The sequence below is a fragment of the Hyaena hyaena genome, unplaced genomic scaffold (assembly GCF_003009895.1).
Source record: "Hyaena hyaena isolate Hyena2069 unplaced genomic scaffold, ASM300989v1 scaffold_281, whole genome shotgun sequence".
In the NCBI taxonomy this organism is placed as follows: Eukaryota; Metazoa; Chordata; class Mammalia; order Carnivora; family Hyaenidae; genus Hyaena; species Hyaena hyaena.
Window position 1 is genome coordinate 635,192 of NW_024080914.1, and position 24,963 is coordinate 660,154.

At 41.3% G+C, this 24,963-nt stretch overlaps 1 protein-coding gene across 3 annotated transcripts in view; it reads left to right on the top strand.

The window, feature by feature from the left end:
* The first annotated feature begins 370 nt into the window (after nt 1–370).
* Nucleotides 371–24,963, top strand: part of CD84 (CD84 molecule) — a 28,019-nt gene continuing 3,426 nt past the window's right edge. Inside the window, exons 1-5 of one of the 3 annotated variants that reach the window (XM_039246447.1) lie at nt 371–457; nt 15,687–16,034; nt 22,766–23,017; nt 23,386–23,505; nt 24,164–24,196. In XM_039246447.1, the coding sequence (XP_039102378.1) occupies nt 439–457; nt 15,687–16,034; nt 22,766–23,017; nt 23,386–23,505; nt 24,164–24,196 (772 nt within the window). In that variant the 5' untranslated portion in view covers nt 371–438. Of the gene's footprint in view, nt 458–2,945; nt 2,992–15,686; nt 16,035–22,765; nt 23,018–23,385; nt 23,506–24,163; nt 24,197–24,963 lie in introns of those variants that run through there. The other 2 variants (XM_039246448.1, XM_039246446.1) reach the window with 2 other exon arrangements.

The window sequence follows — 24,963 nt, forward strand, 5'->3', positions numbered from 1 at the left end:
GGTTTTTTCATATTTGCTTTATATATTTAGATGCTCCTATGTTGGATGCATACATTTTTATAAATGTTACATCCTCTTGTTGAATTACCCCCTTTATCATTATGTAATCTGATGTATAGAACTGAAGATGTTAAGGACATACACAGACTGAAGGTGAAAGGGTGGAGAAAGATATTCCATACAGATGGAAACCAAAAGAAAGCTGAAGTAGTTATACCTATATCAGACAAAATAGATTTTATTTTTTTTAAGGTTTATTTATTTTTGAGAGAGAGAGAGCACAAGTGGGGGAGGTGCAGAGAGAGGGACAAAGGATCCAAAGCGGGCTCAGCGCTGACAGCAGTCCAACACTCAAACTCACAGACCGCGAGATCATGACCTGAGCCCATCAATGATCAGACGCTCAAGCAACTGAACCACCCAGGCACCCCAGACAAAATGGGCTCTAAGACAAAAGGTAATATATATTCACGTATAGTGTGTTTTAGTTTATTCTGCTTTGCTTTATTTATTTTCCTGGGAATGTAGCCCTTTCCCTCTGCATGATAGTTTGAGGGAGAAGCTGATCATTAATATTTCACTGAGAATCAAATTAAGCTGGAATAGGGGTGCCTGGGTGGCTCAATCGGTAAAGAATGTGACTTCAGCTCAGGTCATGATCTCATGGTTCGTGGGTTTGAGCCCCATATTGGGCTCTGTGCTGACATCTCAGAGCCTGGAGCCTGCTTTGGATTCTGTGTCTATCTCTGTCTCTGCCAGCTCCCTACTTGTGCTCTGTCTCTCTCTTTCTCTCTCTCTCAAAAGTAAATAAACATTTAAAAAAATTAAGCTGGAGTAGAGCCACAGCTATAGAGAGAATTCATTTGTAATTAACCTAACCTCCCATTTCCTTCACGACCTGTGCCTTTTAGATCTTGTTAATATTTGAGGTGGGACAGAGTTGGGCTGTAGTTTCAGTATTTTTTTGGTTTACTTTTATATTAAAACTCTGGAATCCAACTATTATGAAATATGTGGCACTATACAATTTTCCTCTGATTTCTAGTCCCTCCTCAGTGCCACTTTCTCAGCAAAATTTTGGAGGGGATGGGAATTGTTGGGCAAGACAACTTGGTTTTGTACCCAGGGCTTCCAAATTCCAGCCCATCTTGCCAGCCCACACTATCACATAAGTTTCATCTCATTTGTCCTTCTTCTCAAAGTCTCTGTTTTTGGCAGACTCTCTCTTCTGCTGGTCTGTACCCCAGACCAGATCCTGTCCCAAGTCTTGAGCTGTTTGGCTCTCTGCTCAACTATAAAGGGCACATTTTTTTTCCACTGGAATTCAGTCCATCAAGGTTTTTTCACATACCTTGCACGTCCCATAGAAAATCTTGATTTTTTTATTTTGTTGTTGTTGTTATGGAATGGAAGGACTTTTGTATCTTTCATATCAAGATAAGAAGTCTCAAAGGTAGTATCTTCTTGACAATAATATACTAGTTGTCAGGCTATCTAAGGCTGAAAGACAGAGATAAGACACTGGCCTAAACCCAATAGGAGATAAGTCCCTGGGTAAGATACCAATCTAGGTTTTTAAAGACATAGACATGAGACCAAGAAAGGACTGTACACTGCAAGGGAAAATTGAGGATCTTACAGAGAATGAAGTACGAAGAAAGAGAATACAAAGTTGGATTTTCAGCAGCTCTTGACAACTTCATACTCTCTTCTTTCTTCCTTCTCTGTGCCATGAATACATAACTGATATGTGTTTTTGCACCTGTAGCAATTACATATTTCAGGAAGACATCCTGTGAGAAATATGAGAGAAATATGGTTCAATCTCATGAAATAAAATAATTTGGGAAATTTCATTTTTATTGTCAGTGTTTTTTTGGTGCCAGACAGCTGCCTAGTTCAGTACATGCTGAGTAGATAAAGGAATTCAACTACTCAATTTTGGGCAAGTATATATGAAAAATGATGAGGAGCACAGTTCAATGAATGACCCTGAAGCCCCAGGAAGTGGCCAAGGACTCCCGTCAGTGGGAAAAGCTTTATATAGGTCTCAGGGGCCATGTCCTCAGCTTCCCTAGAAGTTTCCAGAACAGCTGGGTTCAGATATAAACTGCTGGGCCTCAATATTTATTCCTGTCACCATCCCCTGACACCCCCCCCCCCACCTATAAGTTCCCTGTTATTCTTCTAACAGGGAGTGGGAGACCTCTGCTAGAGAACAGTCCTGTGTTACGTCTAGCTCAATCATAATATAATTATATTCATTATATTACATTGTATATGCATTGTATACATAATGTTATAATTTATATAATCAATATAATTATATATAAAACAGTTATATATAGTAGAATTATATATAATTCTATTATATGTGATTACATATAACTATAATTACATAATGTGAGCTGCTACCATTTTTAGGCTCGTATTGTGTCAACACATTCTTCCTCTTCCCTCTTCCTCTACTCTCCTTCACCTAACAATGCTAACTTGCTTTTCAGATCTACCTCAGCTGGACTATCAGTTCCCCTAGAAAGCCTTCCCTGCACTTACCCTGCCTGGGCTAGAGGCCCCTGCTGCTCTCTTAGTTCCCCCTGATTTTCTCTATCGCAACACTTATCATACTCTGTGGGAATTGGGTGTTTAATTGTTGATTTCCCCAAAAAGAACACAAGCTTTTTGCTCCTTATACTGTCAGTGCCCAGAAGACTGCCTGGAATAGAGTAAGCACTCAATATATATTTGTTGAATAAATAGTTAATTAATGCTAGGCATTTTGTGTTATTAAATGGGAAAAAAATTATCATCGTAATACATGGACCAATGGTTCCCCAATCCGCTAGCTCACACTTCCTTTCTTAGTTGTGGCTATAAACTGAGCAAGGGAACTTAACATTGCTGGAGGAGTACTTTTCTGTCCACATAAGATTACATGCTGGAAGATGGCTCAGCACTACCTGTGGACCTTGCTCCTTTGCCTGCAAACCTGTGAGTTCTGACCCTTGTTGATGCTTTCCTAGTTTTCCATTAAGTTTTAGAAATTGCCTTTAAGGAAGACATTGACACGCCCTTTTGATCTATTTTAGTGCGTACACCTTAGGTCTCAAAAAGTATCCAACTGGCTGGGGAGAGACCTAGGATCCAAACCTGTTTTTCAGCTTTAGTGTTTATATTTCTGAATTTTTTCTGTGCCCAGTCTCCAAAGATTTGAGACAAACCCTTCTGCTCAAGAGCGTCAGCACTTGGTAAGCCCACTGAGAAAGCCCAGCAAGAGAATATACAATCTAAAGCCTTGAATAACTTAAAAGAATTTCCTTTTGGCCTTAGAGTCTAATGTATAGTTTTTGACAGAGATGTGCCCTTCCCAGTTATATGTCCTTGCTGTACCAGGTTAGAGGAATGCATGCCCGTAAATATCATTGTAAACGCTTCATTTCTGTAAGCTCCTTTTATTTTCAAAGCACATTCAGAGCTATTATTACTCTACTTCTATCCTCCAAAACTCTCTAAAATAAAGGAAGAAGAGATTGGTATTTCCATTTTACAAGTAAGTTAGATCTCAAAAAAGAAATGGAGAACTTGAAACACTGTTTTGCTTACCTACGGCTTAACAGTGAACTACAAGAACACATGAATATTGGTTGTTAGTACAAAGAAAACTACATACATTAACATAGCTCTGGGAATGTTTTGTCATTGCATGTATTTTCTCATTAAATCCAAACAATAGCCTTCTGTATATAAAAATTGACTATGCTTGGCATTTTTATTATTCTATTATTTTTTTTAGAGAGAGAGAAAGAGAGAGAGTTCACGTGCACATGCGTACCTGTGTGAATGGGGGAGGGAGGACATAGGGAGAGAGAGAATCCCAAACAGGCTCCAAGCCCAGTGCAGAGCTCAATGCAGGGCTCGATGTCACAAACCTGAGATCATGACCTGAGCCAAAATCAAGAGGCAGACACTTAACCGACTGAGCTATCCAAGTACCCCTGCTTAGTATTCCTAAATCTACATATAGTGTGTCCTACCCCACTGGAAAAATGCACTAGCAAATTCCTGGTATGTGTTAGAACACAGAGAATCTGGTGGTTTGGGGTTTCCTAAAAAGGTAGAAATCAATGCACCTTGCTCTCTCTGATTCCTTTGATCATTTAAAGCTCTGGCTCCTTTAATTTGCTCTGTGGAAATTGCAAATACTAGGTAGGCCGAGTTTTTGGATCCTGTGCTAGCCACTCTGACACGGCAGACAGAAAATGCAAATAGATGGGGAAGAGAGTTGGATAGAAACTAATGAAAGTCTAAAGATGTCTCCAATCTTCCTAAGAAGGGCTGGCGGGTGGCATTTAATTTGCAAAGCATTCTAAAATATTTATGCCTGTATTCTTATGCGATCCATACTAAAACCATTGAAGTAAGCAAAAATAGATATTATTAATCCCATTGCACACACAAAAAAGTTTAAAGTAAGATTCAGATTAAACAATGCACCTGAAGTTTCACAACCTGACATTTATAAGGCTGGAAAGGGACATTGGTTCCTCCAATCCCAAAGCCAGAGCTCTTTTTGTTCCACTCTTTCTGGCCTCCTCTCATTAAGTTTTCAATGTCTTAAAAAAATTTTTTTAATGTTTGTTTAATTTTGAGAGAGACAGAGACAGAGTGCAAGCAGGGGAGGGGCAGAGAGCAAGTGAACACAGCATCTGAAGCAGGCTCCAGGCTCTGAGCTTTCAGCACAGAGTCCGACATGGGGTTTGAACCCATGAACCGCGAGATCATGACCTGAGCTGAAGTCAGACGCATAACCAACTGAGCCACCCAGGTGCCCTAAGTTTTCAATTTCTTGATGCTCTTTAAAGTGCTAGCAGATTTAGTGTGATCCCTATCAAAATACCGAGAGCATTTTTCACAGAACTAGGACAAACAACCCTAAAATTTGTATGGAACCACACAAGACCCCCAATAGGCAAAGCAATCTTGAAAAAGAAAAAGAAAACTGGGAGGCATCACAATCCCAGAGCTATACTACAAAGCTGTAGTAATCAAAACAGTATTGAACTCACACAAAAATAGACACATAGATCAGTGGAACAGAACAGAGAGCCCAGGAATAAAGCAATGATTATATGGTCAGTTAATTTTCAACAAAGAAGTCAAGAATACACAATGGAAAAAAGAATGTCGCTTCAACAAATTGTATTGGGAAAACTGGACAGCTACTTGCAAAAGAATGAAACTGGACCACTTTCTAACATTACACACAAAAATAAACTCAATTGGATTAAAGACCTAAATGTGAGGCAAGGACCCATAAAAATCCTAGAAGAGAGTGCAAGCAGTAATTTCTCTAACACTGGCCATAGCAACATTTTTCTAGACACATCTTCTCTGTTTTTTTTTACACTTTGTTAATTTGATTTAATTTTTTTTACAAATAGTTTATTGTCAAATTAGTTTCCACATAACACCCAGTGCTCATCCCCACAAGTGTCCTCCTCCATGCCCATCCCCCCTCCCCCCCCACATCCATCAGTCCTCAGTTTTTGTCAGCATTCAAGAGTCTCTCATGGTTTGCCTCTCTCCCTCTCCCCCACCATTTCCCCCCTTCTTCTCCCCCTTGGTGCTCTGTTAAGTTCCTCCTAATCCTCCTATACGTGCAAACATATGATATTTGTCCTTCTATGCCTGACTAATTTCGCTCAGCATAACACCCTCAAGGTCCATCCACGTTGCTACACATGGCCAGATTTCATTGTTTCTCATTGCCACGTAGTATTCCATGGTATAGATAAACCACATCTTCTTGATCCATTCGTCCGTTGATGGACACTTAGGCTCTTTCCATGATTTGGCTATTGTTGACAGTGCTGCTATGAACATTGGGGTCCATGTGCCCCTATGCATCAGCACTCCTGTATCCCTTGGGTAAATTCCTAGCAGTGCTATTGCTGGGTCATAGGGGAGTTCTATTGTTAGTTTCCTGAGGAACCTCCACACTGTTTTCCAGAGGGGCTGTACCAGTTTACATTCCCACCAACAGTCTAGACACATCTTCTGAGGCATAGACAACAAAACCCAAAAATAAACTATTTGGACTACGTGAAAATAAAAGACTTCTGCACAGGGAAGGAAGCAATCAAGAAAACTAAAAAACAACCTGCTGAGTGGAAGACGGTATTTGCAAATGACATACCCAGTAGAATTCCCCTGAAATCACTGAATTAAGAGAATCTGAGAGCAGGCAAACTCATGACACTTCAATGTTGGAAAAGTTTTCTCAAAGAACCAAGACTCACAGTCTTATGCTCCAAATTCCACTGTCTCATCATATCTTGTGACTGTGATCCTGACAGACTCTGCAAGTGTCTAGCCACCCACCCTCTAGGGTAGAAGATGGAAAAGTCTACCGCTTTTGCTCCATGCCAGTTGCTTCTATGTGTTCTTTCTCATGCTTTTTTAATTCTTCCTTTTCTCTACACTTGCTTCAGTTTCTTCAACCCCTTACCTGGCTCACGTTTCCTATCCCCCAGCAATAATAGTAATAACTAATAATTTATGGAGCCATCACTACATGCCTGGCATTACTCTACATTGTCTATATTTATTATTTAGTTTAATCCCCATGATATCATATGAGATGAGTACTATCAAGACCCCAATTTTGCAGATGAAACACAGAAAATTAGAGACCATTTAGCCAAAAAGTGGAAGAGGTAGTATTTGAACTCCAAAGTCTTTAGACTGAATCACTGAACAAGGCTACTTTTGCCCACTTTGATGCTGACATGAAATAAAATACTGCCCCCACCATTGATCATGATCACATTTGGGGACTTGTCAGTAAAGAGTGGCGATTTATTCCCATAGAGATAGGAATGTTCAGGCAGAGAATGGGGCTGGTGGGCAAGTCTTTGAGAATAACAGAAGTTTAGGCAGGACACTAAAGTGGGATATCCAAGGAAATGACCATATCCCGACATGGTTCAAGTACCAGTCATACCCATATGAGGTGAGTTGACTTGAATTAGGTTCTTCAAAATAAACAAAGAAAGAGGCTGCTAACTTTCCCCAGGTCTCATGGTTGTCCAATACCAACAAGGTTTTGATGTCCTGTCAAATGTATAACACAGTAGGAGCATTCCAGAAGTCGATAGTTAGAAGTCTAAGAGGTGAGTAGACCCATTGGATAGCTATCTGTCCAAGATAAGTCCCAACCATCATCCTGGAGGTTAGACACAGGATTTCATGTCTGGAGTGTCCTGGTGAGATCCCACTTATCGCTAGTCCAGCGTCCTTGTAGAGAGGGACCTTTGAGATAAAGATATAACCTCTGTTCTAGAAAAAGGTTTGAGCAGACTATTACCACAATCAGAAAGACTTCAAAAGCATAAGCCAAGATATAGAAAGGAATAAATATGTATGGGGAAAACTGTATATCAAGATATCAGCTCAAAAGTCTAGTTTTCCAAATAGAGGCTGGGAATCTGCATCCGTGAACTAACACAAGACTAATAGGAGGCAGCCTGATGTGCTGAAGCAGGCCTGGAGATCAGCATGGTGACTGACCAAGCAGCCAGAGTGCCTTCACAATGGGAGCTCCAAGCTTCAGCGCAAGGCCACTCAGCCTATTCAAGTGTTTCCTAAAGCAAATCTTTTATGTCCTGAAGCTTAGAGAGGAATGAATCTTCACGTTTGGGCTTACTAGGCTTACCTATGTGGAAGCTGGAAAAAAAAGAGGTATGAGCAATCAGTCGGGGGACTGATGTTGGTGGCACTAGGTACCCATATTTTCTTTATTATACATACCTTTTGATTACATGCCAGTAGAGGGAAGTGATGATAGAACAATGGCCGAACAGGTTCCCACCTCAGGTTTGAGAATTAGTGTGCGTGGTTGTTTTTGTGTGTTTGTTTGAAGAAATGGATCAAGTCAACCCATATCTCAAAGAAGATGACAGAAAGTAAAAAGAATCCAGCAGACAATAGTACAGTTTTGTGTGTGTGTGTGTGGGGGGGGGTGGTGTTGGTTCCTTTTTTTAAAACCTCATGACCAAGGACCCTCTATCCTCATGGAGAATGACACAAAACTGGCTGCTCAACCCTTTGCTTCCTCTTTGGTCTCTACTTCCCTTCACTCAGTGTAATCTGCTGGAATTCATTCTCTTCCTGGGGCTGCAGGGTGCAGCTCCCTCCAGCCACCCTTCCAGGTCTGCAAAATCAGGAAGGTTCTCCTCCAACTTATTGATCTAGGAGAGGCAGTAGGTGGGAGTAGAGGAGGGGATGGCTAGTTCGTGCCCCAAAAGGCCCAAGAAACACTTATCTTAAAGATCCTGAAAAAGCCAGGGTGCTCAGGTGGGTGTTAAGCAACATCACACTCTTCCTCATCTCTGCTCTAGATAGCAGCTCTGTGCGGGCCTTCTCCAATGTGTCTACTTTTTCCCTTTGGAGTTGCCTGGGCTATTACTTTCATCCTTGTAACCACATGTCTTTGTTTTATATAACAAACACATACAAGTGCCTACTCTATGCCAAGCATTGCTCTAAGAAATTTCCAAACATTAACTCATTTAACCCTTATAACACTTCTGTGGGGTAAGTGCTACTAGTGGCTTCATTTTAAAGCTGATAAAACTGAGGCACAGAGAGGTTGTTAACTTTCCCAAGATCTTGTGGCTGTACAGGACTCTAGGTTCAGACAGCCTGGCTTTTCTTCACTAAGTGAACATCCAAGCCCACACCCTGGGGTTCCAGCCTTTTCTTGCCTTTGCTTCTTCTATAGTATTGTTCTGCTCTCCCCTCCCTTCTATGGTCTGGTGTATGAAGTCAGGAAGTCACACTTATTGGGAAGTGTTGTAAATACAGTTCACCTCTTCTTCACTGGCCTAATAATCCTGCTCAGCAAACCCTTTATCCTCTTAATCAATGTCTTGCTGACTCTCCAGGATGTTCCTTATAGTAGCACTTCCTTGAAATTTTTGCATTCATCAAAATAATAATGGCAACCACCATTTATATGTCCCAGGCATTGAGCAAAGTGCACATATTCACAAGTGCATTTAATAATTATCCACACTTTAAGGGTGCCTGGGTGGCTCAGTCGCTTAAGCATCCAACTTCGGCTCAGGTCATGATCTCACAGTTTGTGAGTTCAAGCCCCGTGTCGGGCTCTGTGCTGACAGCTTGGAGCCTTAAGCCTGCTTTGGATTCTGTCTCTTTCTCTCTCTGCCCCTCCCCTGCTCACACTCTGTCTCTCTCTTGAAAATAAATAAACATCAAAAAATTAAAAAAAATTAATTATCCACATTTTAGAGGCGAGGAAACTAAGAATCAGAGAATTTCAATAATTTTCTCAAAATAACACAGCTAGGTTCAGATAGACCTAGATTCAACACCTGTGCTCCCAATCTTTACACTTCCTAGCTAGTCCCACCCTCCCTTCTTTACTCTTAGCAGATAGCCATACCTTCTACATTACTAAAGAGATGCAGGCCATCAAGCATGACTATCTTCTCTTTTATCCTCTCTACTCTAAAATATCTGCCATGTATTAAGCACCTATAGGTGCCCCCAGACAATTCTGTGAGGTGGGTATTATTATATCTATCTTGTAGTAAACTAAGATACGGTTCTCAGTAATGTCAGGGATTGAACCTGAATACAGGCCCACCTTGCTGAAACCTGTGTTCCCTCCACCACACCACGCAGCCTTTCTTCTACCCCCACACCTACAACAACACCTCATAATACCCCATCCTTTCAGGTATCATCTCCTTTTTCCACTTCACACTAAGTAAGGCATGATCCTCTTCTGATTGAAAACCTTTGTTTCCGCTGCCCACCATTTCCCTTCCACGTTTTGTTCAATGGCAAATGTTAGTGGTCTGTGTATCAGCATTGTCCTGGATCTGGAGATTTGAAGGTAAAGTCCCTCGACTCAAGTCATTCACAAGATCCAGAAACACACACAAGTTCATGACTACCATATAACACGGCACACACCATGAAGGAAAAACACAGAGCTTCAAAGAGTCTATGAGTAGGAACACCCAACCTAGAGTGGGGCCGATCAGGTAAATCTCTATGTAGGTTTCTTCTCTACCATCTACCCCAACTAATCTCTTCTGTCGTTTTTTAAAATTTTTTAGGTAAAATTGGTGTATAACATTATATAAGCTCCAAGTGTACAACACTATATTTAACATCTGTATACACTACAAAGTGATCACCACCAGAATTCTAGTTACCATCCATCACCATGTGATTGACCTTCACCCATTTTGCCCACCCTCCAACCCTTTCTGTTAACCATCAATCTGTTCTCTGTATTGATGAAGTTTTTTTTTTTTGCAGTATTTGTTTGTTTGTTAGTTTTTTTAGATTCTGCATATGCGTGCAATCATATGGTATTTGCCTTTCTCTGACTTATTTCACTTAGCATAATACCCTCAAGGTTCATCCATTGCAGAAAGCAAGATTTCATTCTTGTTTGTGACTGAGTAGTATTCCATCACCATTCATCCATTGATGGACATGTATTAATAATCTAATTAGATTATTTCCCTATCTTGGGTATTGTAAATAATGCTATAATTAACATAGGGGTGCATATATCTTTTTGTATTACTGTTTTCATATTCTTCAGTTAAGTACTCAGAAGTGGAATAGTTGGATTATATGGTAGTACTATTCTTAATTTCTTGAGGAATCTCCATACTGTTTTCCATAGTGGCTGCACCAGCTTACATTCCCACCAACAGTGCAAGAGAGTTCCCTTTTCTCCTATTCCTCTTCAGCATGTGTTATTTCTTGCCTTTTTGATAACAGCCATTCTAAAAGGTATGGTTTTGATTTGCTCTTCCCTGATGGTTGGTGATGTTGAACATCTTTTCATGTACCTATCGCTATCTATGTCATCTTTGGAAAAGTGGCTATTCAGATCTTCTGAACATTTTTAGTCAGGTTTTTTTTTTTTTTCATTGTTGAGTTGTATGAGTTCTTTATATATACTGGATATTAACTCCTTATGAGATATATGATTTGTAAGTATCTTGCATTCAGTAGGTTCCCTTTGTGTTTTGATGATAGTTTCCTTTGCTGTGCAGAAGCTTTTTAATTCTACGTAGTCCCATATTTTCCTTTGCCTTTGGTGTCACATCCACAAATACATCACTCAGGCTGATGTCAAGGAACTTGCCACATTTGTTTTCTCTAGGAGTTTTATGGTTTCAGGTTTTACATTCAAGACTTCAATCCATTTTGAGTTTATCTTTATGGTATAAAATAGTGGTCTAGTTTCATTCTTTTGCGTGTGGCTTTCCAGTTTTCCCATCATCATTTATTGAAGAGACTGTTCTGTCTCTATTATATGTCCTTGGTTTATTTGTCCTAAATTAATTGACCATATATATGTAGACACCTCTCCTATTTTAAGACAATATCAAATAAATTAGTTTTACCTGTTTCTTTAGCTACCATTCTATTTTATCCTCTTTCTTTCACTATCAAGATTTTCTATTTCTTACTGCTTTTTCTATTCTCAGTCCTCTAGACTCTGGCCTCCATTTGAATCATCTTGCTTGCACTACATTCTCAAAGGTCATCAATAACCTCCTAATGGACAAACCCAGAGTCCATTTTCAGTCTTTATTCCACTTGAACACTCTGAATCACTAAACATCTATTCTTGAGACTCTTTCTTCTCTTGGGTTCCATGATATTGTCCAGTATTTGTGCCTCTTATGCCACTCAATCTATTTAGGTTTTTTTTATAGTGCCTCCTCTATGACTGTGAGCACTGTTCACAAAGCAGCCTTGGCCTTCAGCCTTACCCTTCCTGAATGGCTCACCTCTCCTTCCATCACCTCTTCTTTGCAGATGATTCCTAAACCACATAGATTTCGGTTTAATGGCAAGTGACAGTTCTCAAAAATAAGAGTGGTCTAAAAAAAGAAGTTTATTGCTTGCTCATATGAAAATGTCTGGAGGTGACAGTTCTATTGATTGAATAGTTGACAAGTTGTGAGGGATAAACACTTTTTCAGTCTTCCTACTCCACCATCCTCAGTACTTGGCTTCTTCTCCTTGATATAAAATGTGTGTCTAAGATCCAGCCATCATAGCATCCCAGCCTGCAAGAAACAAAGAGATGAAGAAAGCAAAGTGCCCTCTTCTTAAGACACAGAAGTCATATGCAACACTTCCACTTTCATCCCCTTGACCTGAACTTAGTCATATGACCACAATTGGCTAGCAGAGAGCTGGGCAATGTAGTCTTTATCCTAAGTGACCATATCCCCTGCTAAAAATTAGGCATTCTCTTACTAAGAATGAAGGAGAAAACAAAGGAGATAATTGGCAGATTCTGCGATAGCCCCCAAGCAATACTTTGAGCCCATTCTCTTTCCTTATCATCCATCCTTCCAACTATTTACTGAGATGGTCCACCATAATCTCAATTTCAATATTTCTAACACTAAATCTGTTTTCTCCTTTGGACTTTTTTCCAGCATAAACTTAGCCAGTGTTTCAGTAACTATCAGTTTTTACTGACACAAAGTAGATGCCCAAAATATATTGTTGAGCAATTGAATTCTCTCAGATTCCTCCTTATTCCTTGCCTTTCTTTGCACTATCTCTCAAATTCAGCACTTCCTTTCCATTTGCATTTTCATTCTCTGGTTCATATGCAGATGACTACAATGGCCTCCAAAATGGTCTCTCAAGCCCAGCTTCTATTTACTTCTATTCTTCCTACACATCATTACTGTAGTACTAGGACCCAAAAATATCATTTTAATCTTCATCCCCAAAAACTTTGATAGTTCCCCTCTGTGGTATAGATCTCAAACTCAAGGCTGCTTCATATCTAAACCAGATATATATCTCCACCTTATCTCTTTCTACTCTGTTATGCAAATCCATATTCATGCAACCCACACCCATGTTTTAGACTTAAGACACTCATCCTTTCCCTTTCTATTCAGTAAAATTCTGTTCCCTCTTTCAAAGTCCTCCTCAAATTCTGCTTTCTCTAAAAGGGCTTCCCTAACCTCTGTAGCTCAAGGAAGAGATCCCTCCCTTCTTTGGATTCCTACTGTAATTACTGTCTCTACCATTCACTTGAATTTGCCATTTACTACCTCACTTTTCAAAGGAGAGTTATGTGTATCTTTGTGTCTTATTTCCTAAGCAGTTATGAAACTCCTACAAAAAAAGGGCAGGGGGAGGAGAACCCGTCTTGGTCAGAGACTTGCCTAGTGCATTACATGGTAAGTCCTCAAGAAATGTTTGTACCACAAGTTCTCTCTGAAATTGGGATTTTCCTTAGGTCCCCTCCAATGCTAATATAATGTTTGAGTCTCTACAACACTCAGCAAAATAAGTATTGGGGCAGCTTGATATGGAGATTCTTTTTAAAAACCTGAAGTCTTAAAAGAAGCATAAAGTCCATTAAGTGGAGTCATACCTAAAACTAATCTCTCTGGGCTTTACTTGAATTAGCCCTTAATAATGGCTCTTGATACCTTCTTCTATATGGCCCTGGTACCATCAGGAACAACATAGGGGTGGCCTAGGAAGCCCCAAATAGTATGCACCCATTACGAAGGTGATAAAGAAAGTGATGAGGAAAAGAATCATCCTCATGATTATCACTATCAGCCTCAGAAGCAATCACGTTTATTGTGCCATGGCAGTTACAAAACATTCCATGCATGTTATATGGTTTGCTGATCAATAATTAGGTAGAACAAATTTTGTGGTTATTATTTCCATTCTGTGGATGAAGCAACTGAGAGGCAGAAAGGTTTTGTGACTTTATGAAGTTTGCCCAGCTGATAAGCAGAAATGCTAGCACCTACATCTTCAGCCTCCTTGTCTTTCCACTCTGTGCTGTGTGCTACAGCCACCTCTCTCAGACCACAGCCGGAGGGTCTGAAGGTGACTGAGACCACATCTTGTGGATGTGTAGGCCCTTGGCCTTTTCTTAGCAAGCCCACGATTCTCACCAACAGGACCAGCCAGAGCAGCCCCAGGACTTCCCCCAGCTCCACCCACCCACCAGTGAGACTGCCTCATCACCACGTGATACACCAGCGTCACTTCCGGAGCGACTTGCTCTGGGGGGGGAACTGTGCTTGAAAAACAGCATCACACACCCTCCACTCTGTGGTAGCACAGTTACCATGAACTCTAGTACTGGCTCATCTTCACCAACTGCCTACATACTTGCTTGGGTTTGAAGAGAGAAACCACATCCTATTCTCACATGTAACTGGAATCTGCAGACCGGCACTTAGGTGCTAGGGCTTCGCTTTTAAAAAGCCTCAGAAACCATGGGATACCTGGCCCCACATGCAGAACCCAGCGCAACATGGAAATGTCGGTGCCCTTGTTCAAGTCCTATTAAGAATTTCAAGGCTGGGGCACCTGGGTGGCTTCCCTGGTTGAGCATCCAACACTTACTTCCAGCTCAAGTCTTGATCCCAGGGTCGTGGAATCGAGCCGATTCTCTCTCTCTCCTTCTGTCTTTCTCCCCAACACATGCTCTCTTTCTCTAAAATAGAAAGAAAAAAGGAAAATCTGAAAGAAGAGAAAATACACTGATAGGACTAGACTGTATTTATGGAAAGAATCAATGTATTAGGGGACCCTCACAACTCAAATTGGTATAGTTCAAGAGCCAACTAAATATTTTGTATCTGAGCATCTGTGGGTCTCTGATCAATACTGATCTCTTCCTTTAACTGTAAAAAAGAGCAGAAACTTTATCAATTTTTACTCACCACTGTATCCCCCAGCTCCTTACATTATGCTCAGAAAACATTTGTATTGTAAATTTAATTAATAAATACCTGCTGTAGTATCTAGAATAAAGCTGACTTTGAATAAATACATGCATTCATTCATAAATGTATGAATGAATAAATGAATTTCGCTTACTTCAGAAGTTGTTCCAAGAGATTCCAGGCAACACAGAGGTGAATTCCATTTATTAATTAATTCCACACATATTTACTAAGCAGCCAGTACAAGTCATGTACTCTTTCAGAGACTGGAGAAATAGTAGTCAACAAAAAAGAACTCCCCAAATCACCAACCTGGGGAATATTTACTCTAGAGCCTCTAGAGCACTCTCTGCTGTTATCTTCCTGGAATAAAGGCATAAATGTAACTTTCTTTTTGGAAAGGCCACAGCAGCCAGGCTCTTGTCTCAGATCTTCCACCACTTGGCAGTATGGTCTTGGGAAAGAAAGATATTTAATTCTCAAACCTTCTGGAATTTATGGTCTTCGTCCTTCAAATCTCTTAGAGATTTGGGTCTGTAAGTCTAGACAGTGTTTTTAATGAAATAGATCCCTTGAAACTCACTGGAAGCTTAGTTTTTGAATGAGATTCCTTTAGCAAATTTAGCTAACATAACATTATATACAGAGTAGAAGACCTAAAAGAAAGAAGAAGAAGAAGAAGAAGAGAAAGAAGGAAAGAAAGAAAGAAAGAAAGAAAGAAAGAAAGAAAGAAAGAAAGAAAGAGAAAGAAAGAAAGAAAGAGAGAAAGAAAGAAAAAGAAAAACTTCCAGGAGCTGTATCTGGGGCTGATCCCCAGGGAGGCTCAAGTCTGGTGAGATAGGGAGCTCTCAAAGGTACAACAGTTGGTTGGCTATGGTTTTCTTTTTATGTCCTCAGGTCTGGAAGCAGCTGGAAGTGACACAGACATTCTGCTTATGACTGGAATTCTGGGGGAGTCCGTCACTTTTCGCCTAAATATCAAAGAACCAGAGCAAGTTATCAACATTGCCTGGAATTCTGAAACATCTGTTGCTTTTGTAACGCCAGGAGACCCAGGAACAGCACCCAAAGTTACTGTGACCCACCAAAATTATAACGACCGAATAAACGTCTCACGTCAGAACTACAATCTGGAGATCAGTGAACTGAGGATGGAAGATTCAGGCATCTACAAAGCTGACATAAATATGAAGACCTTAGAAACGACGGTCACCACCACCAGGCGCTACAACCTTCAAGTCTATCGTAAGTTGAGGGAGGCTAGCGGGCTTGTTTTGTTTTGCAAATTTGCTGTCTATAGAATGCCTTTATTTCTGCCAATTGGCTTCCCTAAATCTTTTTGCACTTATAAATACTTATACAAATACATCAATGCTGATAAAGAGGAGGTGACTTTTCTTGTTTCTAGCTATGTAATCTTCAATCAGCAGTTTGTCCCATAGGCCTGGTTTTTCTTTCCTATAAAATGTGAATAATTGTACTATTCACTTCCCGTAGTCGCTGAGAGGATCAAGGGAAATAGTGTATGGAAAATACTTTTCTTTTTTAATGTTTTTTATTTATTTCTGAGAGAGAGTGTGTATGTGTGTATGAGCAAGGGAGGGTCAGAGAGAGAGGGAGATACAGAATCTGAAGCAGGCTTCAGGCTCTGAGTTGGCTGTCAGCACAGAGTCTGACGTGAGGTTCAAATCCATGAACCGTGAGATCATGACTTGAGCCGAAGTCAGACAGCTAACCGACTGAGCCACCCAGCCACCCTATACTTTTCTTTTTAATGTTTACTTTTGAGGTGGGGGGGGCAGAGAGAGATGGAGACAGAGAGGATCCTAAGTGGGTTCGGTGCTGACAGCAGCGAACCTGATGTGGGGCTCAAACTCAAGAGCCATGTGATCGTGAACTGAGCCAAAGTTAAACGCTGGAAAGTACTTTAAAAAAATCACTTTTTATTTTAAAATCAGTGTAGATACATAGAGAGGTGTGAAGAACTGTACAGGAAGGTTCTGTGTGCACTTCGCCCAGCCTCTCCCAGTGGTAACGTCTTATGCAAGTATAGTACAATATCAAAACCAGGAAACTGACAATGTTTATCTCTGGAGTCTAGTCATATGGTGCTCATTTATGTGTGAGTATACATGTAGCTTGCACAGTGTAACCACTATCACAGTCAAGAGAGTTAACTGTACCATTGCAACAATACTCCCTCGGCCCTTCTTAGTCACCCACTCCCTCCCCAACTCCTGGAAGATGCCAATCCCTTACTCATATCTATCATTGTGTTGTTTCATGAATGTTACAGAGATGGACTCATGCACCATGCGTGCTTTTGAGATTGTTTTTTTGCTCAGCATAATTTGTGAGTCATCCTAATTATTGCAAGTCTCAATACTTTACATCCTTTTATTGCTGGATAGTATTTCCTTGTATAGATGTACTAGTTTGTTTCACCATTCTTTCAATCAAGGGATATTTTAGTTGTTTCCACTTTGGAACTATTACAAGTAAAGCAATCAGGCACATTCATGTACAAGTTTCTGCATGAAACAAGTATTTGTTTCTCTGGGATAAATGCCCAAGAATGAAAACATAGGGTAAATCCATTTTTATTTTTTTCTAAAAAAAATGTTTATTGTGATATGGGGCGCCTGGGTGGCTCAGTCAGTTGAACATCCGACTTCGACTCAGGTCATGATCTCATGGTCCGTGGGTTCAAGCCCTGCATCAGGCTCTGTGCTGATGGATCGGACCCTGGAGCGTGCTTTGGATTCTGTGTCTTCCTCTCTTTCTCTGCCACTCCCCTGCTCACACTGTCTCCCTCTCTCTTAGAAATAAATTTAAAAAAAAAAACATTAAAAGAATTTTTTAAAATAAACATTAAAAAATTTTATTGTGATAAAATATACATAACATTTAACACCTTAACCATGTCTAAGTGTACAGTTCAGTGACATTACGTACATTCACACACCATCATTATCCGTCTCCAAAACTTTTTTCCCCCTTTTAAATAGCTCTATTTTTAGAGCAGCTTAAGGTTCAGAGAACTGAGTAGGAAGTATAGGGAGTTCCCGTATGAACCTTGCCCTCCCAGTACACACGCACGACCTCCTCCGCCACACACACATGCATGACCTCCCCACACCCCGCCCCCAGCACACACGCATGACCTCTGCCCCCCACCATGGATGACCTCCCCCATGATCAACATTTCCCACCAGTGGTGCATTTTTTACAGGGAAAATGTATAGAGAGTCATCATCACCACCCAAAGTCCACAGTTTACATCAAGGTTCACTCTTGGTGTGGTACACGTGGCCCTTGAGTATTTGAAATGTGGTGAGCCCAAAGTGAGACGTACTGTAAGTGTAAAATGCACACCAGATTTCAAAGTCTCAGCACCACAAAAAGCCCTAAGATACCTCATTAATAATTTTATGTTGGTTAGAGGTTAAGATAACATTTTGCCTATGGTAGGTTAAGGAAAATACATTACTAAAATTAATATAATTTATTTTTACTATTAATGTGAGTATTAGAAGCATTTTAATCACAGAGGTGATTCACGTTTTGTTTCTTTTGGGCCGCAGTAATTTCTAGCATGGATAATACTTGAACCACGTCCTAAGGATTTTACCATCCACCTGCTCATAGCAGAAAAATACAGACATGTGGCTAAGCCACCTTGTGATAGATACAATTCAGGTACATAGTTAAACCACTAAATTCAAGTCCCATAAAGGCAGGGATTTTGTATATGAAGTTATCCTTGTATCCCTAGCACCTACCCTGTGAGGCACGCGGTGGGTGCTCCAGAAGCATTTGTTCAGTGAAAGAATGAATGAATCATAATAAGTCCCAGGGACACAGTGCCTGACAATTGTAAGTGCTCAATTAATATAGCATGATTGAATCGGGTTGCATCTGGATGGAAGGCATAGTGGAAAGGGCATTAATGCTGGAATTAAATCTCTTGCCACTTGTGTGACTTTAGGCAAGTTGTTTACCCTCGCTGGGCTTAAATTTCCTCATCTATAGAATGTAGATTATAATAGGTGTGATTAAATGAGAGAGTGTTAGTTAAGCTCCTGGTACAGCACATGCCTTACAGTTGATGCCTAATAACTAGTAGTCATTATTAACTTTTTAACCCTTAGTCCTTATTTTAAATTCTAATTATGAAGGGCTTCCTAGATGAAGGAGGCTCTGGACCAGGCATGAGTGACACAGGCAAAGAACCATACCCAGCTGTGGACACTTTAGAAAATATCTGGTTCATTCAAGAACTTTGGTTGAGAAAAAAAAAAAGAGGGTGTTCAACTTCAAAGTGTTTGTTTTCATCTTTTTATATATTTAGTTTTACCCACTCAATCTTTGGGAGGTAGTATGCAATCTGCAGTTAGGACAGACCACAAGAAAGTCTCAGAGAAAGCCAGATTGCCCACCTAATAAAATCTGTACCTTTCAGGGAGTTAGTTGAGCAGATAAAGAGAAGGGAACTGATATTTATTGAACTCTCTGTGTCTGGCATTCTACCACCTAATTTTTAAAAATAGAGAGGGGTGACACATATTTAGGCAGTATGTGCAGAGAAAAATGCAATACAATGCATTGCTGTTCTCCTTTCTCCAAGGCAGTCATCATTGTTAGTTTATTTTGTCTTCCCCACAGATAATTAATGTAGATAGATAGATAGACAGATAGATATGATGGATAGGTAGGTAGGTAGGTAGATAGATAGATAGATGGTAGATAGATGATAGATAGATAGATAGGCAAGAAGATAGATATGATGGCTAGATAGATAGATAATAAGTAAATAGATAGATAGACAGATGGACAGGTAGGTGTTAGAGTGTTCTTTATATACAATGGCTCATTTAGTCCTCACAACAACAGTAGCAGGAGAAAAGAATTCTTGTGTTGTAAAAGACAGCTAAGGCTCAGTGAAGCTGTATATGTCCTCGCTCTAGAAAGAAGTTGACCCTGGTCAGACACAGGTCTCTAGTGGCTTCCTCACTCTCGACCACACTCTGACCTTCTCTGCCCAGCAGCTTGGTTCTGGTAACATCTCTGTTCCTACTGAGAAAAACAACATAGGCTCTTATTCTTTACCACTACTCCCTACCCCACACCCACCAAAAAAATAGTCTTCTAAAAATAAGTAAATACCAAGAAGAGACTTAAACATTCTTGTAAATCAAGTTTCTAAAGAAACACACACACACACACACACACACACACACTGGCTTGTTTTTTGCTTGTTTTTGTTTGTTTTGTTGTATATATCTGTGTCTATCACCTTTTTTAAAAAATATTTTTATTTTATTTCTAGGAAAGAGAGAGAGAGACAGCGTGAGCAGGGGAGGGTCAGAGAGAGAGGGAGACACAGACTCCAAAACAGGCTCCAGGCTCTGAGCTGGCAGTCAGCACAGAGCCCAACATGGGGTTCGAACCCACGAACCACGAGATCATGACCTAAGTGAAAGGCGGACGCTTAACTGACTAAGCCACCCAGGCGCTCCTGTGTCTATAACCTTTATAGCTCATCAAGGTTACTTCAAACTTGTGGCGCCTGGGTGGCTTAGTCGGTTGAGCATCTGACTTCGGCTCAGGTCACGATCTCACCATTCGTGGGTTCGAGCCCTGCACTGGGCTCTGTACTGACAGCCAACTCAGAGCCTGAAGCCTGTTTCAGATTCTGTGTCTCCCTCTCTTTCTGACCCTCCCCTGTTCTCTCTCTCTCTCAGAAATAAATAAAACATGAAAAAATTTTTTAAAAAAAGATTACTTCAAACTTGTTGGGAGTTTTTTCACAAGTCACCACAAATTCTAGTCTGGAATAGATGCCTTAAGAGTTGCTTAGGACCAGGGTTCCTGGTGAAGTTGGAATAAGAAACCCTTACAGCTTCTTACTTCCCATATTCTATTCCCTCACATGCCAGACAACTTTAGAAACACCACATTAGTTAGAAAACTACATGCCGTTCCTTCTGAGCCCTTCCCACATGGCTATGGTGGAAGGAAAAACCCTAGCACCACAGCTTGGCCAAGAATGAACTAAATTTACCAACTCTGAATGTAGGCATCTTATCTGCTGCTAAAAGAGAAGATCTTCCCCTTCCTTCTGGGGGCCCCAGATAGCTCTTACTCCAAACTAAATATAATTGTTCTTCTGTTAACCCTTTACTAGCCTGCAGCTTGTACAGGTTACCTTTTGATTGCTTTAGTAAAAACATTTTTTTAATGAACTTTTTAAAGAGATTGTAACTTTTTAAAAAGTTTTTTAAAAGAGATTGTAACATAGGCACTTCAAAACAAAACAAAACAAAACAACTTAATGAAAATACACCAGAAAACAGCAAAAAGAAAATCTCTTTAAATGTTTACTTATTTCTTTTGTTTTTTGTTTTTTGTTTTTTGTTTTTTTTTTACAAATAGTTTATTGTCAAATTAGTTTCTACATAACACTCAGTGCTCATCCCCAAAGTGCCCTCCTCCATGCCCATCCCCCCCACCCAACTTATTTCTTTTGAAAGAGAGCAAATGTGATTGGGGAAAGGACAGAGAGAGAGAGAGAGAGAGAGAGAGAGAGAATCCCAAGCAGGCTCCTCACTGTCAGCACAGAGCTCACCTTGGGGCTCAATCCTACAAACTGTGAGATCATAAATAACCTGAGCCGAAATCAAGAGCCAACTGCTTAACAGACTGAGCCACCCAGGTGCCCCCCTGCCAAAATGTTTTTAAAGACTGTTTCATGCGCGGGGTGCTGATAAATGTTCAATGTGTTCTTGATGGCATGTGTGTGTGCTCATGCAGAGATGTTATTGACATAAAGGATGTGCAACACACAGTTTCATAAATGATAATAAAATATACAATAGTCTTTATTGCAAATCCCATAGAGCCAATTGTATTTGCCGAATGCTTTCACTGATTTTTGCTGCACATTTATACCACCCAACCTACGTTGCAATTGATGAAGAAGCCAACATGAATATCGGTTGATATTTTTGTTACATTAACTGATAAGGAAAAAGTGATTCAACAAACATACTTCAGAGCTTCACTTGCACATCAGTGTGAACAACTTCTGAATTGGATAATGATTTTCAGATACTGGAAGAATATTTCCTAGTTTTTTGGTGCTATTCACAATGTAATGGCTGTAGACTGGAGACATTTTTTAGTTTAATCTGCTTTAGTAATCTTTCTTCCACTGTTTCTTTAAATATAATTTATTGTCAAATTGGTATCCATACAATACCCAGTGCTCATCCCAACAACTGCCCTCCTCAATGCCCATCACCCACTTTCCCCTCACCCCATCCCCCATCAACCCTTTCCCACTGTTTTCTTCAGTCCAGAGTGACCATCAGCAATGCAGTCGGCCCAGCCCAAATTTGTAACCTTGGCCAATTTCTGCAGTGTAAATATTCCCATCATGCACGGCTCATTTAAAGATAGTCAGAACTGGGAAGACTTTATAAAGCATTACAAAAGACAAATACGATAGATGTAAATAACTTTTAGAGCATAGATAATCGTAAATCATCCAAAAAAACAGAAAGCTGTGAGTTTTGAGTATGTATTAGCTTTTTTAAATGTAATGTATTTCATTGTAAATTTTTTCATTTAATTTTTCGACACAGATGGCTGTGTTGAACCGCCCTCTTGAAAAAATTTCTGGGGGCGCCTATGTGGCTTAGTCGGTGAAGCGTCTGACTTCAGCTCAGGTCATGATCTCACCATCTGTGAGTTTGAGCCCAGAATTGGGCTCTGTGCTGACAGCTCAGAGCCTGGAGCCTGCTTTGGATTCTGTCTCCCTCCTTCTCTGCCTTTCCCCTGCTCCCACTCTGTCTCTCTCTCTCTCAAAAATAAATAAACATGAAAAAAAAAATTTTAATTCTGAAGATTTCACTGTTAGCTCTCACAGGCTGGTATCGGCCAGTTCCATGGACACATACATTTCCCCTTCCTAGGTCGGCTTGGAAAGCCAAAAATTACCCAGAGTTTAATGACATCTGTGAACAGCACCTGTAATGTCACACTGACATGCTCTGTGGAAAAGGAAGAAAAGAATGTCACCTATAGATGGAGCCCCCTGGGGGAAGAGGGTAATGTCATCCGAATCTTCCAGACCCCTGACAACCAGGAGCTGACGTACACATGTACAGCCTGGAACCCTGTGAGCAACAGCTCCGACTCCGTCTCGGCCCTGCAGCTCTGTGCAGGTAACCAGCAACGTCCATCTCTGCTTAGCCTCCCAGCAGCGAGGCCTGAACCGGGCCTCGTTCCCCAGCGGTGTGTCCCTCCCTCATGCCAGGCCCAGTCCCCAGGGGAGTCTTCTCCCAGGAGGGCCTGGCAAAGAGTCCAAAGCTGTCAGATTCAGGCCAGGCATTTGGGGCATTCTGGGCAGCCTCTGCTTGATCCTCTGATTCTGTGTCTAATCCTGACCTTTAATAACAAAAAGTACAGTTTCCCTTGGAGCTTTGGCACACCCCCTGGGAGGGGACCCCATTTTTGATAGTGCCCTTGAGTGTGGACAAGCCCATGGGCTTATTTCCTGAGAGCCACACCTCACTGTGCCTTCTGCTTCCAGACTCTGCAGCGGGTCTCCGTTCCCGCCACACTGGGCTGCTGAGCGGGCTGGCTGTGCTCTTTCTGTTTATTGTCATTGTGCCTTTGGTACTTCTGTGCCTTTTGCGCAAAAGAGGACAAGGTAGGATTTTTCCAGAAGGTAAAATGCGGAAACGCACCCTCCTTCTTCCTGAGACTGAAGTCATTTATCCAAGGTGGGGTGGAGAGGTCCTTTGCCCCCGGGGGATCTGCCTTCCTCTGATCTCCCCCCATCCACCTCAGAGCGATGGCCCCTCATACTGGATGACAGTGCCCTGAGTGGGCTTCAGAATCTGCTCCTGAGGTTGTCAGTTTCTGGTGGGCCCAGAATTTGGGTTTGAGTTTAGTACTGGCGTTAAGAAGCTATGCTTCACAGACATGTGTTTTTACCTCTCTGGCTCAGTGCTCTCACATGTGAAATGAGATTTGAACTAGAGGGTTTCCAAGGCCACTTCCAATTCCACTCACTGTATTTTGCCTATGACCTTTTGGAGAGTCATTGAGGGACATGTACCAATTCTGCATTCCACAGTCACCACTAGATCCCGCTGGAGCCTTCTGGATCCCTCTGACATTGTGCCATTCGCAATTCAGAAAACCTGATGTTAGGGCCCCAGAGGATCATTATATCCTCCTATTCCTCCCAGCCCATCATCTTCCAAAACCGTCCTTGCCCACCAATCCTAATAACAGGCCTGATGTAGGGAGGTCCCACCTCTGTCTCCATATTCCTTGACTCTCCTTTGGGTCTGATTCCTTAGGTTCCTACCTGACGACCTCCAGTAAGGACTCTGGTAAGTTCTCAACCATGCGGTTCCCCCGGATGACAACTGGGAGAGATGTTCATGGCAGATTGGTTAAGACTCAGCTAATGCTTTGCAGGCAGTCTGGGCAGAAGGTGCCAGCTTGGCCATTTATCATCTACTGGTTATTTCTCACCGTGAGCCTGTTTTCTTTGTTGTAAAATATGCATAGTAACACGGTGTGCTGCGGGCACTTACCAAGTGGACGAAATGGAATCACCTGCATAAAGTACCTGGCCCGGAGCCTGGTACGTAGTGAGCCCTCAGTAAATGTTAGGACTGTACTCACAGCTGGCGGTCTGGGCTTGGCACAGAGAGGTTTATGTCACGTGGCTGCACGATGAGGAGATGTTCTATAACCAGGCTCAGATCATAGGCTATCTTCAGGGTTCCTCAAAGCGACATCTGTCTGCAGTCTCTCACAGTGTCTTGGGAAGAGAGAAGTGCCACTTTTTTTCTGCTCCCAAGGAGGTGAGAGAGAATACTTGGTCTGGCTCACTTATCAGGGTCTGAGACCAGACTTCGCTCCCAGTGATACTCTCAGCCGGCCCTAGATTCTGGCCATCTCTTGTTAGCTTCACCGTGAAGTAAGGTTTCCACGTGAGGAGCAAGGAGAGGAGCACACTGGGGTGAATGCCTTTACCAGCCCAGGAATTCTCAAGAGTAGGGACTGGTCTCTCCAGTCTTTGCCTCTCCATGGCCTCACACAGAGCCTAGTGCACAGAGGGAGCTTAGTAAGTATTTGACTGTGTGGATCT